Raw genomic sequence first — 12,930 nt, forward strand, 5'->3', positions numbered from 1 at the left:
GACTCGAGAGATGTGAATCCACGAGGGAGTTTCAGCCCCAGCTCCTCCGCTCTGGCACCGTCCTGCTCTGCTTAGCGACCCTCTACGCATCTGCAGCAGCCCTTCCTGGAACGCCCACCGCCTGTCCTGGTTCAGCGTGATCATAGTACCGGTGCGGAGGACAGCCTCTGGGATCTGCGGGGCAAGACACAGCCTCACCTTCAGGTGTCAAGACCAGACCCGGTGGTCCTCGGAGCCTCAGACAGACTCGGGGAGATGTCTGGCTCCCACCAGCAGAGCAGCTTCAGGTTCCCCCCTGTGAAATTCAGATCATAGTGTCTTCCCAATGGGGCTGGTGTGAGTAGCATTTGGCGCCTAAGAAGCGCTCAGGATTTTTTTTTTCTCTTCCCCTGTGTTAGGTGCTCAGTCACCAGAACTTTCTGGAAATCAGGTGAGAGAGGGAGGGGTCTTACTCCTCCTCATACCCCAGTCAAAGCCTCGGTGTGTTGCCTGGGCGGAGCTGGGTGATAAGGAGGGGGTCTGGGGATGGAACTTTCCTTAAGCCACAAAGAAGGCAGACCCCTTCCAACACAGGGGTCCTGGGAGCTCTCTCAACCGGGAACAGGGTATTCTACCAGCGGAAGTGAGCCCGATTCAGTGGGCAGCCTGGTGAGGCCCAGAGGGAAGGAAACGCCCTTTGCCATCCTCTGACACCTCCTGTGGGTGTAAGCAAAGAGGCGGGAGGAAGTGGGCGTCCATCTGCAGTGGAGAAACCGCCAGCCCAGGCAAGGGCTGGCTTCCACTGCCCGCAAGAGCTCAGGCACGGACCGCAGGGCATGGAGCTGGGAGGATCGGCCGGGGCCCTGGGGCCCGCTGGCCTGCTCCTCGTGAGCCTGTGCTTCGGGACCCTCGCCGCCCAGGCTGCAGACACCTGTCCAGGTGAGAGGGACCTGTTTCCGGCCCCTGAACGCTGGAGCTCCCCACTCACTGACCACAGGTAGCATCCAGGGTGAAACCCTCTATCTGCACCTTCTGAAGACTCAGCAGCTCCGCTGCAGCTCAGCTTCATCCTCAGACTAGGAGACAACGAACGGCCCAAGGCCATGTGGGAGGACTGGGAATTTAATCCGGGTCTGCCCCCTCTCAAGCCTCAGATTTGCTCCACGGAGCGGCCAGTCGGGTCTTGGCTCTACAGCCAAGGACAGCGTCCCCTGCTTCCTGTCTTCTCCTGGACTTTGCAGAAAGGTTCTCTAATCCCAGGGCTCCCACGCTCCCTTGGGGTTTGTTACTGCAGATTTTTGGCTTTCACGCCAGAGTGTGACTCAGCAGATTCGAGGTGTAAGGGTGGGTGGAAGTGAGCCCAATTCAGTGGGCAGCCTGGTGAGGTCCAGAGGGAAGGAAACGCCCTTTGCCATCCTCTGGCACCTCCTGTGGGTGTAAGCAAAGAGGCAGGAGGAAGTGGACAATCTGTGCAGGGGGCTGGCCCATGCCTGGAAAGAGGTTTCCCCAAGGACAGACCAGCCTCTCCGTGAGCTGAGGATGTGTTTGTGGGGGAAGCATAAACTCGTCCCCCTGAGCGCATCTCTGGTGGAGACAGACTCCAAAGCAGCAGCCCCCGTGTATGCAGCGTCTGCGCCTGGCTGACTCCCACACACTCTAAGTTGTCTCTCGTGAGGATGTTTTAGTTTTCAAATCAACAAAACTAATTTTTCTTTTTTTTTCTTTTTTGCCGAGAAGGAAATGACCCCCTGGTCCCTGTTCTACTGGAATTTGCTCTGTCTTCTTAGATCAAATGCATCTTCTCTCTGGGGGGACCTACAGGGACCCCTTCCAATTCAGGAGCTCTGTGGTCACAAGTCTGAGGTCTGGGGTTGAAAATGTTACGCTGTCCCCAGCTCCCCAAGTCTTATAAATATTTATTGTTATCATGTAGTGGAAGCATCCACTGTCTACGAGGCTCTTTTAAAATGCCGTGAAGTGCACCGCGATTCTGAGCATCTGCGTTATCCGATCTGATCGTCCCCACAGCGTTATTTTTGTCCCCATTTGGATGCCCAGAACTCAGAGGGGTTGAGTGACTTGCCCAAAGACACACAGCATGGAGGGGGTGGCTGGGAATTGGGCAGGGTGGATTCCATGCCCAGGCACGGCCTCCCCACCTGACCAGTGCCCGCCAGAGGCAGGAAGCTCGCTGCCAGGCTGACCCTTCATCTGAGACCAGAGACAACGGCCGGAGCCGAGGGACCAGGTCGCCTTGCAGCAGACACTCCCGGCTCGGGTGGCCTGTCGTCGGCCCTGCGACGAGCGCCCTGACCCCAACTCCGTGCTTCTCTGCAGAGGTGAAGCTGGTGGGTCTGGAGGGCTCCGACAAGCTGTCCATCCTCCGAGGCTGCCCAGGGCTGCCCGGAGCCCCAGGGCCCAAGGGAGAGGCGGGCGCCGGTGGACTGAAGGGTACGTGCCCCCGGTAGGGACAGGGCTGGTGGACTGAAGGGTGCGTGGCCCCGGTAGGGACAGGGCCGGTGGACTGAAGGGTGCGTGCCCTAGACGGGGACGGGGCTGGTGTACTGAAAGGTGCATGACCCCGGTAGGGACAGGGCAGGTGGACTGAAGGGTGCGTGCCCTGGGCGGGGACGGGGCTGGTGGACTGAAGGGTGCATGCCCCCGGTAGGGACAGGGCCGGTGGACTGAAGGGTGCGTGCCCCCGGTAGGGACAGGGCTGGTGGACTGAAAGGTGTGAACTCCAGGTGGGGACGGGGCCACGATCACCGGCTCTTCTCAGACTGGAGCCTGAGCAGGGCCGTGCCCCGTGGGGCATCTCAGTTGGGAAGTTTGGGTCACGGGTTCTGCCCAGAGGTGACCCCGGCGCCCCCTGGAACTGCCGTCCCAGGCGGAGGACGCTGGTCTCAGCTCTTCTCAGCTCACGTCTGGGTGTCTTCTCATGGAGCATGCACTTCCGGGCCCTCAATCAGGACTGGCTTTACCGTGACCATTGGCAGCCGCTCTGCACCTCAAGTGCCCGGTGTACTCACCTGGAAACCGGGGCCCCAGGTTTCCCTCCCTGCTCCTCAGAGGAGAAGCCCGGGGCTCCGAGCAGCCAAGCATCGCCAGGGAGGGAGGAGCTGGGTCTCCCCCCAGTGTGAGGGCCCCCAGCACTCCACACATCTGCCCACGTGGCGACCCCCTCTTACAAGGTTTGCACCCCTATAACAGGCTCCAAGACGGGGTTCTGCTGGGGGACCCTGGGAGGAGGGCACGTCTGGTCTGCTGCCCGCCAAGGGGTGTGTTTACTTGGCCCCAAGCGAAAGCGGCTCTACCCCTCTGTCCCACCCCCACACCCCACTCCCCAGAGCTATGAGCCTGTTGGTAGACCCCTGCCCTTCCCTTTGCTGAGCCTGGGGCAGCCTCTCTCGACCCTCTCATCAGTGCCTGGGAGGAGGGGAAGGGGCCCTCGGTGGTTCTAGCCTCCTGCATTAGCAATGCAGACCTGGGCTTCGTTATTTCTTGGCTCCAAAATCACCGCAGACGGTGATTGCAGCCATGAAATTAAAAGACGCTTACTCCTTGGAAGAAAAACTATGACAAACCTAGACAGCATATTAAAAAGCAGAGATATCACTTTGCTGACAAAGACCTGTCTAGTCAAAGCTATGGTTTTTTCCAGTAGTCATGTACGAATGTGAGAGTTGGACCATAAGGAAGGTTGAGCCAAAGAACTGATGCTTCTGAACTGTGGTGTTGGAGAAGACTCTTGAGAGTCCCTTGGACTGTGAGGAGTCAAACCAGTCCATCCTAAAGGAAATCAGTCCTGAGTGTTCATTGCAAGGACTGATGCTGAAGTTGAAGCTCCAATACTGTGGCCACCTCATGCCTAGAGTTGACTCATTGGAAAAGACCCTGATGCTGAGAAAGATTGAAGGCAGGAGGAGAAGGGGACGACAGAGGATGAGATGGCTGGATGGTATCACCGACTCAATGGACATGGGTTTGAGCAAGTCCCGGGAGTTGGTGATGGACAGGGAGGCCTGGTGTGCTGCACTCCATCAGATCACAGAAAGTAGGACACGACTGAGCGACTGAACTGAACTGAACTGGGGCTCCAGGTTGCTGACCCTTCCCCTCTGGAGGTGGAGTCGGAACCTCCCTGGAGGGATACGTAATTGTCTGACTTCCCCTCATCTGAGTTTCGCTGGTGGTTCAGACAGTAAGGAATCTGCCTGCTATCCATGAGATCCCTGGGTTTGACCCCTGGAATGGCAACCCACTCCAGTATTCTGGAGAATTCCATGGACAAGGAGCCTGGTGGGCTACAGTCCGTGGGGTTCTGAAGAGTTGAACATGACTGAGCTGCTAACGTTCTCCCCTGCATCCAGGGTGGAGCACGGAGAGCTGGGCCCGAGGCTCGTGTCTCCAGGTGCCCCTGTGTGATAGGGTCTGTGAGGACGTGTTCCTGGCCTCAGCCCCCGACTAGACGGCAGAGCTCTGTGTGGCCACGTGGACCTGGGCCTGCTACACAGAGGTCCGCAGGAGCTGGAAGCCAGCGGCACCCTGGGGTGCCGGCTGTCTGCACCGGGGGCCGAGGGCGCTTTGTCCCCTCTGTCTCAGCTGTCACCCTCGGGCTGGGTCCCGGTGGCAGCGACCCTGAGAGCCAGGACGGGAGGGTCAGGACTTTATTTCTCAGGGCAGACAGAGCTCAAGTAGGGTGCCTCAGATGGCCTTTCCCTCAATGGTGTGTCTTTGGGGTTTACAGGAGAACGCGGTTCGCCTGGAGTCCCTGGGAAGGCAGGGCCGGCCGGACCCAAAGGAAGCCCAGGTGATGAACAGCTGCGACCCCCCAGCAGGACCCCAGGGCCTGTCTACAGAGATGGAGAGTCAGGCCGAGAGGGGCGGGGAGGTGGAGAGAGGGATGGGAGCGAGACAGAGCGGGAGGGTGGTGGGAGACAGACACACGCCTCTCTTACCACCCGCGTCCTGAGAGCCTTGAGGCGGTGCGTGAACCGGCCCAGGCTCCTCCGTCCCCAGCAGCCTGCTGGGACCCAGGGAAGGATCCCAGGCCTCAGGTCCCCAGCCGCCCACCCGCCCCACCAACACCCAGGCATCTGAAAGCTGTGTGAGCCACGGAGAGTGTGTGTGGCTCAGCCTCATGCCCACCCCCAACCCCCGGAGAGCTGAGCCTGGGGTGGCTTCCAGGGTGAAGGGTCGCTGTCCACTGACAGGCATCCTCTGCACCCCCTGTCTCTCCCCAGGAGCCAAAGGGGAGAAGGGTGCACGTGGAGAGAAAGGTGAGCCCCTCCCCTCCCCAAGGGCACCCGGCAGGCTTTGCAGGGGGCTGGGGGGGTGGTCCCCGAGGCCTGGGTCACAGGAGGTGGCCTGGGTCACAGGAGGTGGCCTGGGTCGCAGGAGGTGCCCCGGGCCCAGGAGAACCTCTGGGTGAGGAGCTCAGACCACGCCCCTGGCCTCGCCCGTCCAGCCCACGTGTGGGGGCAGAGGGGCGGTCCTGCTGGCTGGAGGCTGGAGGAGCCAGCGGCTGCCAGCCTTACCCCAGGAGGCTGGCAGCACTGATTTAGTGCGTGACTGTGGACGTTTCGCTTTTTTTCTTTTTTCTGATTTATGCCCATTTATTTAAAAATTTCTACAAGTAAGAAAAGGCAAAACACAGGCTTCCAGGCGGTGCTGGCGGCAAAGAGCCCACCTGCCAGTGCAGGGGATGCAAGAGGCGTGGGTTCAACCCCAGGGTTGGGACGATTCTCCCAGAGGAAGGCTTGGCAACCCACTCCGGTGTTCTTGCCTGGAGAATCCCCATGGACAGAGGACCCTGGCAGGCTACAGTCTGTGGGGTCGCAAAGAGTCGGATATGACTGAGCTCTCACAAGACACAGTCACATGCTTTGATAACAAATTCAAAGTGCGCTGGTCGGGGCCAAGCACGCCCCGAATACCCGCCAGGGCTTTGCATGACCAGAGGCTCTGATGGAGACACTGGTGGTGGAAAGTGATGGGCCCAGAGGAGCTGACCCTCAGTGCCGAGAGCCTCAAAGCCCAAGAGAGGTGGCCAATACAGTGGCCCAGCCAGTTCCCCAAGCGACAATGCTGACCCCTGGCCCTGCAGGCCCCACGGCTGAGCCTCAGAACCGCTGCCCAGGCCTGGGGGCTGTCCGTCCTGGAAGAGCTGCCCAGGGCTGGGGGCTGCCGGTCCTGGAAGAGCTGGGCAACGGTTTCCACTGTTGGTGCCGTGTTTACAGAGCAGAGGGGGTGAGGGGCATGGGGCTGCTTCCAGACGTGTGACATGCGTGTCCTCTCTCCCATAACAGGAGAGCCGGGGCAGCTTCATTCCTGTGCCACAGGTGACTGCGCACACGCCAACCCTGGCCCCCAGACCTCAGCCAGGACTTGCTCCCGTGGGGGCAGTTGACCAGAAGGCCAGCTGCACAGACCCTGGTTCTAGCATCCAGAGAAGAAACACTCTCTGCATACCTCTCACTCCCCAGTTACAGGCAGCTTTTGCCTGAATGACATGTGTCTTCCACAGCGGTCCTCCTGGGGGAGCTTATAACTTTCCTTGGAAGGCAGGATGCCCAGACCACGGTGGGGACAGCTCCGGGAGGTGGGGTGGCCTCCGTCTGTCCCAGGCCTCGGTGCCACTCTCCCCCAGGCAGGCGTCCCCTTCTCTGCCCCCTCCGCTGCCCCTGCCCTGCCCAGGCTCCTGACCTGGCATCCATCCCCCATTTCCCTTCCCAGGACCTCGGACCTGCAAGGAGCTGCTCACCAGGGGGCACTTTCTCAGCGGCTGGCACACCATCTACCTGCCCGACTGCCGGCCCCTGACCGTGCTGTGTGACATGGTCACAGACGGCGGGGGGTGGACTGTGAGCTGGCCGGGGTCCCAGAGATGGCCACGTGGCCCGTGGGCAGTGGTGGGCATGTCCGGGAGGCTCCTCTGGTGGGAGAGCAGTCTTGAGAGGCCTTTGTGAGACTGTCTAGCCCCAGGATCAGGCTGACCCTGTCCTGTCACTGAGGTCGGGAGAAGCAGAAGTTTCGGGGCAGGGGCAAGGAGGCCCGTAGCCCTGGGCGTGGGCTGAGGCCCGGAAGCGCCCGCTCCTCTCCAGGCGTGTGGCTTTGGGCTTCTCGCCTGCCCTCTCTGAGTCTCCATGTTCTCCCTGGCCACGTGTAGGTACTCCCCCGACGGTGCCCGGGGTCTCTGATGAGACCCTCATCCGGGGCCCCAGCCTGTGGAGCGCTGTGAGCTACCAGTGCTGTGCTCACGGGTGGTGGGGTGCCCCGCGGGGGGACGGCAGCAAGGACCTGTCTCCCAGCTCCCCCCTCCATGCACAGGTCTTCCAGCGAAGGACGGATGGCTCTGTGGACTTCTTCCGGACCTGGATCGCGTACAAGCAGGGCTTCGGCAGTCAGCTGGGCGAGTTCTGGCTGGGGAATGACAACATCCACGCCCTGACCGCCCAGGGTAGGGCCACGGCGCGGGCTCTGTGCTTGGGGGCGCTGCACCCCGTAGCTCCCGACCCTACCCCTGGGCTGTGTGGAGCAGAAGGCCTCGCCCCCTGCGTCCTCCCGTCTGACAGCAGGAAGGCTATGCCTGTGCCAGCCGGGGGCACGCTTCTCAGACTCTCTGAGGGTCAGAATCGGGAGAAGGGCGGTTATTGGAGGGACGATGTCTTCTGGCCGCAGGACCAATCAGACCTTAGAGCCGGAGAGGAGGAAGAGGGCAGGAGGCCGTCTGGACTGGGGTGGCCCTCCTCTCTCTTCCAGCTGCAAGTCCTGCCTTGAAACTGGGCTCTGAGGCCCATAGAGCCCCTTCCCTCCTTCTCCCGGTCACTGCACGTGGGGGTCCCGACACGGGCCCCCTCAGCCCACTGCTCTGGTTCATAGAATCAGCCTCAAGGGTGGTCCTGAGTTCAACTGTAAACCTGTGAATCCTATTTTAAATTCTTCCACTACCTCAGGGCAACCTTGAAGGTGTCCACTCATGGGCCTGAAATTGTTGCAAAAGAGACGAATACAAATACGCTTTCCTGCCCTGGCACCCGCAGCGGCTTGCAGGAGAATTTAGGGTTTCCAGTAGAGCGAGGCTTCATTCCATTCAAGGAGCACCAACCATGGGATTCTGGGCAAGGCTGGTGTAGCAGAAGGGGAGCTGTCGGAAGTCAGGGGGCCCTCCCTGGAGCCTCACATCCACCAGCCTCTCACGCCTTCCCCGCTGAGTTATCCCCGGTTGCCAAGGGTGTCCCCAGACACCCCTCCAGAGTTTACCCAAATTCCCACCTCCTTTGCCTGGAGGCGGAGGGTCCCTTCTGCGGAGACCTGAACACCTTCCTTCAACAGGAACCAGTGAGCTCCGGGTAGACCTCATGGACTTCGAAGGCAACCACCGATTTGCCAAGTACCAGTCATTCAGGATGGGGGATGAAGCTGAGAAGTACAAGCTGGTCCTGGGAGCCTTTGTGGAGGGCAGTGCAGGTCAGAGTCTGCATGCGCCACCGTGGGGGCCGGGGCTTCAGCTCGGGGTTGGGGGAGCAGAGAAGCTGCTGGGGGTCCTGGCTCTGTCTCCCCGAGAGACCCTGGGCTGGGGGCTCCACTCTCGGGGCCCGGCTTCCCCATCTGTGATTGCAAACAAGAAGGTGCCTGCGTTTCTGTGTCACGTGGGGGCCTGCGATGCTCTGAGGTCACTGACCCCGTCCCTCTAACACCTGGAAGAGGACAGTCACCTCACAGGAGGCCTTAGAGCCTTGTTCCCAAGTGGCTCCAGAACACCAACCCTGTGGGATATTCTTTGCCAGAAAGACCCCCTGGTCACACACTGTGGGAAGGCGACTCTTGCGGCTCGTCCTGGAGCTTCCAGGGTGCACTCGTGTTCAGGAATGGTGCCAGGTACCTACTGCACTGTCCTGAAGCAGAGTTGCAGAGAGCAAGGCCCCTCCTGGATGCCGGAGGGGATGGCAAACGGGAGCTTTCACGCGCCTATTTGACACATGTGGCCTCCTCTGAGCCACCAAGGAAGGAACAGGGCAGGGACCCTTGACCCGTGGTGTAGGTGAGGGCCAGGCAGGCATGGGGGGCATGGATACTGTGGGGGCCAGAGGGGAGCTGCATGCCCGGGGCTGAAGCTGGAGCCAGGGCCTCTGGTGAGGTGGTGCTGGGCCCCTGGGGTGGCCAGGGCAAGCCAGTGGGAGGGGGCAGGGCCCAGGAGAGAGGCACGGGCTTGGGGAAGAGAGGGCCTCAAGGTCCTGGGGGCTTCTGGGGAGCCAGGAGGAAACAGGTGAGGCTGGAGGGAGTCTCGCGCCCTGGTGACGAGTTCCAGAACCAGGAGGCGCCCTCTGCCCCACGGCCGAGGTGGGCTCTTAGCCCCCTGGGGGTCTCTAGAGGGAGGTGCGCTGGGTGGGTGGCAGGGCCCCCCGATGGCGGCTCCCTCTAAGACCAGCGACACCCCACTCTGCCCGCTCTCCTCCCCAAGCAGGCGATTCCCTGACGGACCACGGAGATCACTTCTTCTCCACCAAAGACCGCGACAACGACGAGAGCTCCTCTAACTGTGCCGTGCAGTTCCAGGGGGCCTGGTGGTATCACAGCTGCCACTCCTCCAACCTGAACGGCCGCTACCTCAAGGGGCCGCACACGAGCTATGCCAACGGCATCAACTGGAAGTCGTGGGGCCGGTACAACTACAGCTACAAGGTGTCAGAGATGAAGCTGCGACTCACCTAGCCGCCCGCAGCCTCCGCGAGCTTTGCTCCGTCCCCAGTGACGGCCAGGCCCCCGCGTGGCCCCCGCTGCCCTCTCCCTCTGCTTGTAAGGCCCACAGGGTGTAGTCCCTCCTGTCGGCGTCTGAATTCCGAGCCCCACAGCCTCACCAGAAGAATCATGGTTTTAAAGAGTTTGCTTTCTGACATACTTTTTCCTGCCGGTTTTCATTTGCGTCTCTGAACTTGAGCTTTTCTGAGCATTTCTGCCACAGCCGACCTGCTGCAGGGGCTTCCGGCCCGGCCGAGCCAGGGGCAGTTTGAGCCCCCCACCCCCGTGGCACATGCAATCCCCAGTGTCCCCCAAGCACCAGCTGCAGCCTTAAGCTCCCGGCGTTAATAGACAGGGCGGTCCCCTCCGTCCCCACAAAGCTCCTGCCTCCTCCCGCCCCACTCCCAACATCACACGCTTTTAAACAGGTCACTGTGGGACTGGAACACTCTCGTTAAAAGGAGGGGCGTTTGCTATAAATAGGGGCTTTCCGCTTCCAGTCGGTGCAGTGCGTGCTCTGGGCCAGCCTCCCCTGAGAGCTGCTGAAACGCCAAACACAGGTCCACACGGGACAAGGGCTGCGTCTGCCCAGCAGAGGGAGGGCAGCTGGGCACCCACGTGCTAAACCCCAAGGGCAGGAGCCTCACTCCGCACAAGCCCTGGTCCCTGGACGATCGCAGACCTCAGTGTGCGAAGCGCAACAGCCTGATGGGAGATGGAGGAGGGTTCTCTGTCTCTCAGGCCAGGGAGACGCCTCTTAACCGAGACTGCAGAGGGGCCTGGTGGGAAGGGAAAGGTTGATGGGTCCAGCCGCATTCACTCAAGACCCTCTGTTTCTCAAAGCACTGCGTAGGGAACGGAAGGAAGCTCGCCCGGGGCCAGAAATCCCTTGTGACACGTGTGTGCGCGTGCTGCTGTGTCCAGCTCTTTGCGACCCCATGGACTGTAGCCCGCCAGGCTCCTCTGTCCGTGGGATTCCCAGGCAAGGATACTGGAGCGGGTTGCCATGCTCTCCTCCTGGGGATCTTCCCAGGGAGTGAACTCGGGCCTCCTGCAGCTCCGGCACTGGCAGGCAGGTCCTTTGCCGCTGGGCTCCCAGGGACGCCCTTTGTCACATGTAGGTTGCTAGCTTTCTGCTGCTTCCTCAACTCATTACCAACCCCTCAGGGGCTTAAAGCATGAGGGAAATGTGTTATCACAGGGCTGTGTAGGCTAGGAGTCTCGTGTGGGTGTGCCGGGACTAGAAGCAAGTTGACTCGAGCCCGGGTTCCTTCTCCAGGCTCCAGGGAGCGTGTTCTCTCCCCGGTTCCAGCTTCCGGAGCTCCTGGCCCTGCCTGGCTCAGGGCCCTCCCTGTCGTCAGGGCAGCAGGAGCGCAGCCCTCTGGGTGCGGCGGGGAGGGCCCCTCTGCTCTGAGGGACTCTGGCATCCGGCCGGGCCCACCCGGGCGTCTCAGGCCCTCTTTCTGCCTCCAGATCCTTCATAAAAAGCGCCTCTGCCAAGGCACTGTCGCCGTGTAAGGCGACACACTTCCAGTCCTGGGGCTCAGGCAGGAGCTCTTTAGCAGGGGGAGCATATTCTGTCTACCACGACCCATTTTAAAAAACCAGCATGATCCCACACCCAGAGTATTTAAAGAACTCCTTGTTGCTTAGTTGCTGAGTCATGTCCGATTCTTTGTGACCCCATGGACTGCAGCCCGCCAGGCTCCTCTGTCCATGGCATTCTCCAGGCAAGAATACCAGAGTGGGTAACCATTCTCTTCTCCAGGGGATCTTCCCATCCAGGGACTGAACCCACGCCTCCTGCATTGCAGGCAGATTCTTTACTGCTGAGTCACCAGGGAAGCCCAAAGAACTTCTACCAATCAACAGAATTTTAATTGCTTAATAAGAAGGGTTAAGAGATTTGAACAGACACTTCATAAAAAATGATACCCACAGGACCAATACACTTATAAAAAGCTTCTCTATTTTGTTGCAAATTATAACCAAAATGAGATGCTATTCCACACTCATCAGGACCAATAAGATTTGGAAACCTGAGCACACCAAGTGTCAGTGAGGTGGCAGGGTTGGGGGGGTTACATATACTGTGCGTGGCAGTGTGAACGGACGCCACCAACTTGGGAAAGAGTTTGGTGTTAATTATTAGAGCAGAAGACACACAGGCCCACACCTGGCAATTCCACTGCCTGGTGTGGAAATGACCGTCCTGTGCCTCAGGGACCACGGCCAGGAGAAACTACGGCCAAACTCTTCACAGCAGCCCCAGGCTGGCAACCACCCGAGGCCCCCAGAAGAGGGCGGATAGTCACGAAAAGACGCTGTGTGCAATGCCACACAGTGGTGGGGTTGGACAGCTGTGGCCACACCCAGGATGGAGACACAAGACGGCGGCTGGGGGGGCGCTGGGCTGAGGGGCAGGCGTGCTGCTGGCTCTGTGCCCACGAGGCTGGTTTCCAAGGTAAAGAGACCTGCAGTCTTTGGGATGACCACCTTCCCCCTACGTGAGAGCTGGACCGTAACGGGCTGAGCGCCGAAGAATTGATGCTTTTGAATTGTGGTGCTGGAGAAGACTCTTGAGAGTCCATTGGAATGTAAGAAGATCCAACCAGTCCATCCTAAAGGAAATCAGTCCTGAATATTCATTGGAAGGACTGATGCTGAAGCTGAAACTCCAATACTTTGGCCACCTGATGTGAAGAACTGACTCATCTGAAAAGACCCTGATCTGGGGAAAGACTGAAGGCAGGAGAAGGGGGCGACAGAGGATGAGATGGTTGGACGGCATCACTGACTCAACGGACATGGGTTTGAGCAGTCTCCGGGAGTTGGTGATGGACAGGGAGGCCTGGCGTGCTGCAGTCCGTGTGGTTGCAAAGAGTCGGACACAACTGAGCGAGTGAGCAACAGCAGCAGCTTAGCTGGTAGACGTGCACCAGGAGGACAAGAGGCTGTTTGCGCTTGGGTGGGACGGGGCACCGACAGGGACCCCGCGGGCCTTCGGGATTCTGAGCGGTGACGACCAGCCCGTGGGCCACACAGTAACAAAAGCAGCCAGACCTCGCTTTTCCTCTTAAGGACTTTCGTGTACACACCTCACGATTTTATAACTACTTGTAGAGGAAGTGCACACCGCAGATCTAGGAGGGCTGGCGATCTACGTGTCTTTTCCTGACGTCCACGGTGACTGACGCAGTAACTGAGGAG

The 12,930-nt window shown here is 60.0% G+C and overlaps 1 protein-coding gene across 5 annotated transcripts; it reads left to right on the forward strand.

Annotated features, from left to right (window-relative positions):
• The first annotated feature begins 760 nt into the window (after positions 1-760).
• LOC138083015 (ficolin-2) lies at positions 761-9,836 on the forward strand. 5 transcript variants are annotated; one of them, XM_068976579.1, is made up of 9 exons: positions 761-918; positions 2,317-2,430; positions 4,727-4,789; positions 5,223-5,258; positions 6,288-6,320; positions 6,715-6,842; positions 7,309-7,438; positions 8,314-8,448; positions 9,443-9,836. In XM_068976579.1, the coding sequence occupies exons 1-9, from the start codon at positions 816-818 to the stop codon at positions 9,691-9,693; spliced, it is 993 nt and encodes a 330-aa protein (XP_068832680.1). In that variant the 5' UTR covers positions 761-815; the 3' UTR covers positions 9,694-9,836. The 5 variants fall into 5 exon arrangements, with proteins under 5 accessions (XP_068832680.1, XP_068832689.1, XP_068832696.1 ...); XM_068976588.1 differs by having other exon boundaries at positions 9,446-9,836; XM_068976595.1 differs by having other exon boundaries at positions 5,232-5,258; positions 9,446-9,836.
• The last annotated feature ends 3,094 nt before the right edge of the window (positions 9,837-12,930 follow it).

This window comes from Capricornis sumatraensis, chromosome 1 (assembly GCF_032405125.1).
Source record: "Capricornis sumatraensis isolate serow.1 chromosome 1, serow.2, whole genome shotgun sequence".
Taxonomy (NCBI): Eukaryota; Metazoa; Chordata; class Mammalia; order Artiodactyla; family Bovidae; genus Capricornis; species Capricornis sumatraensis.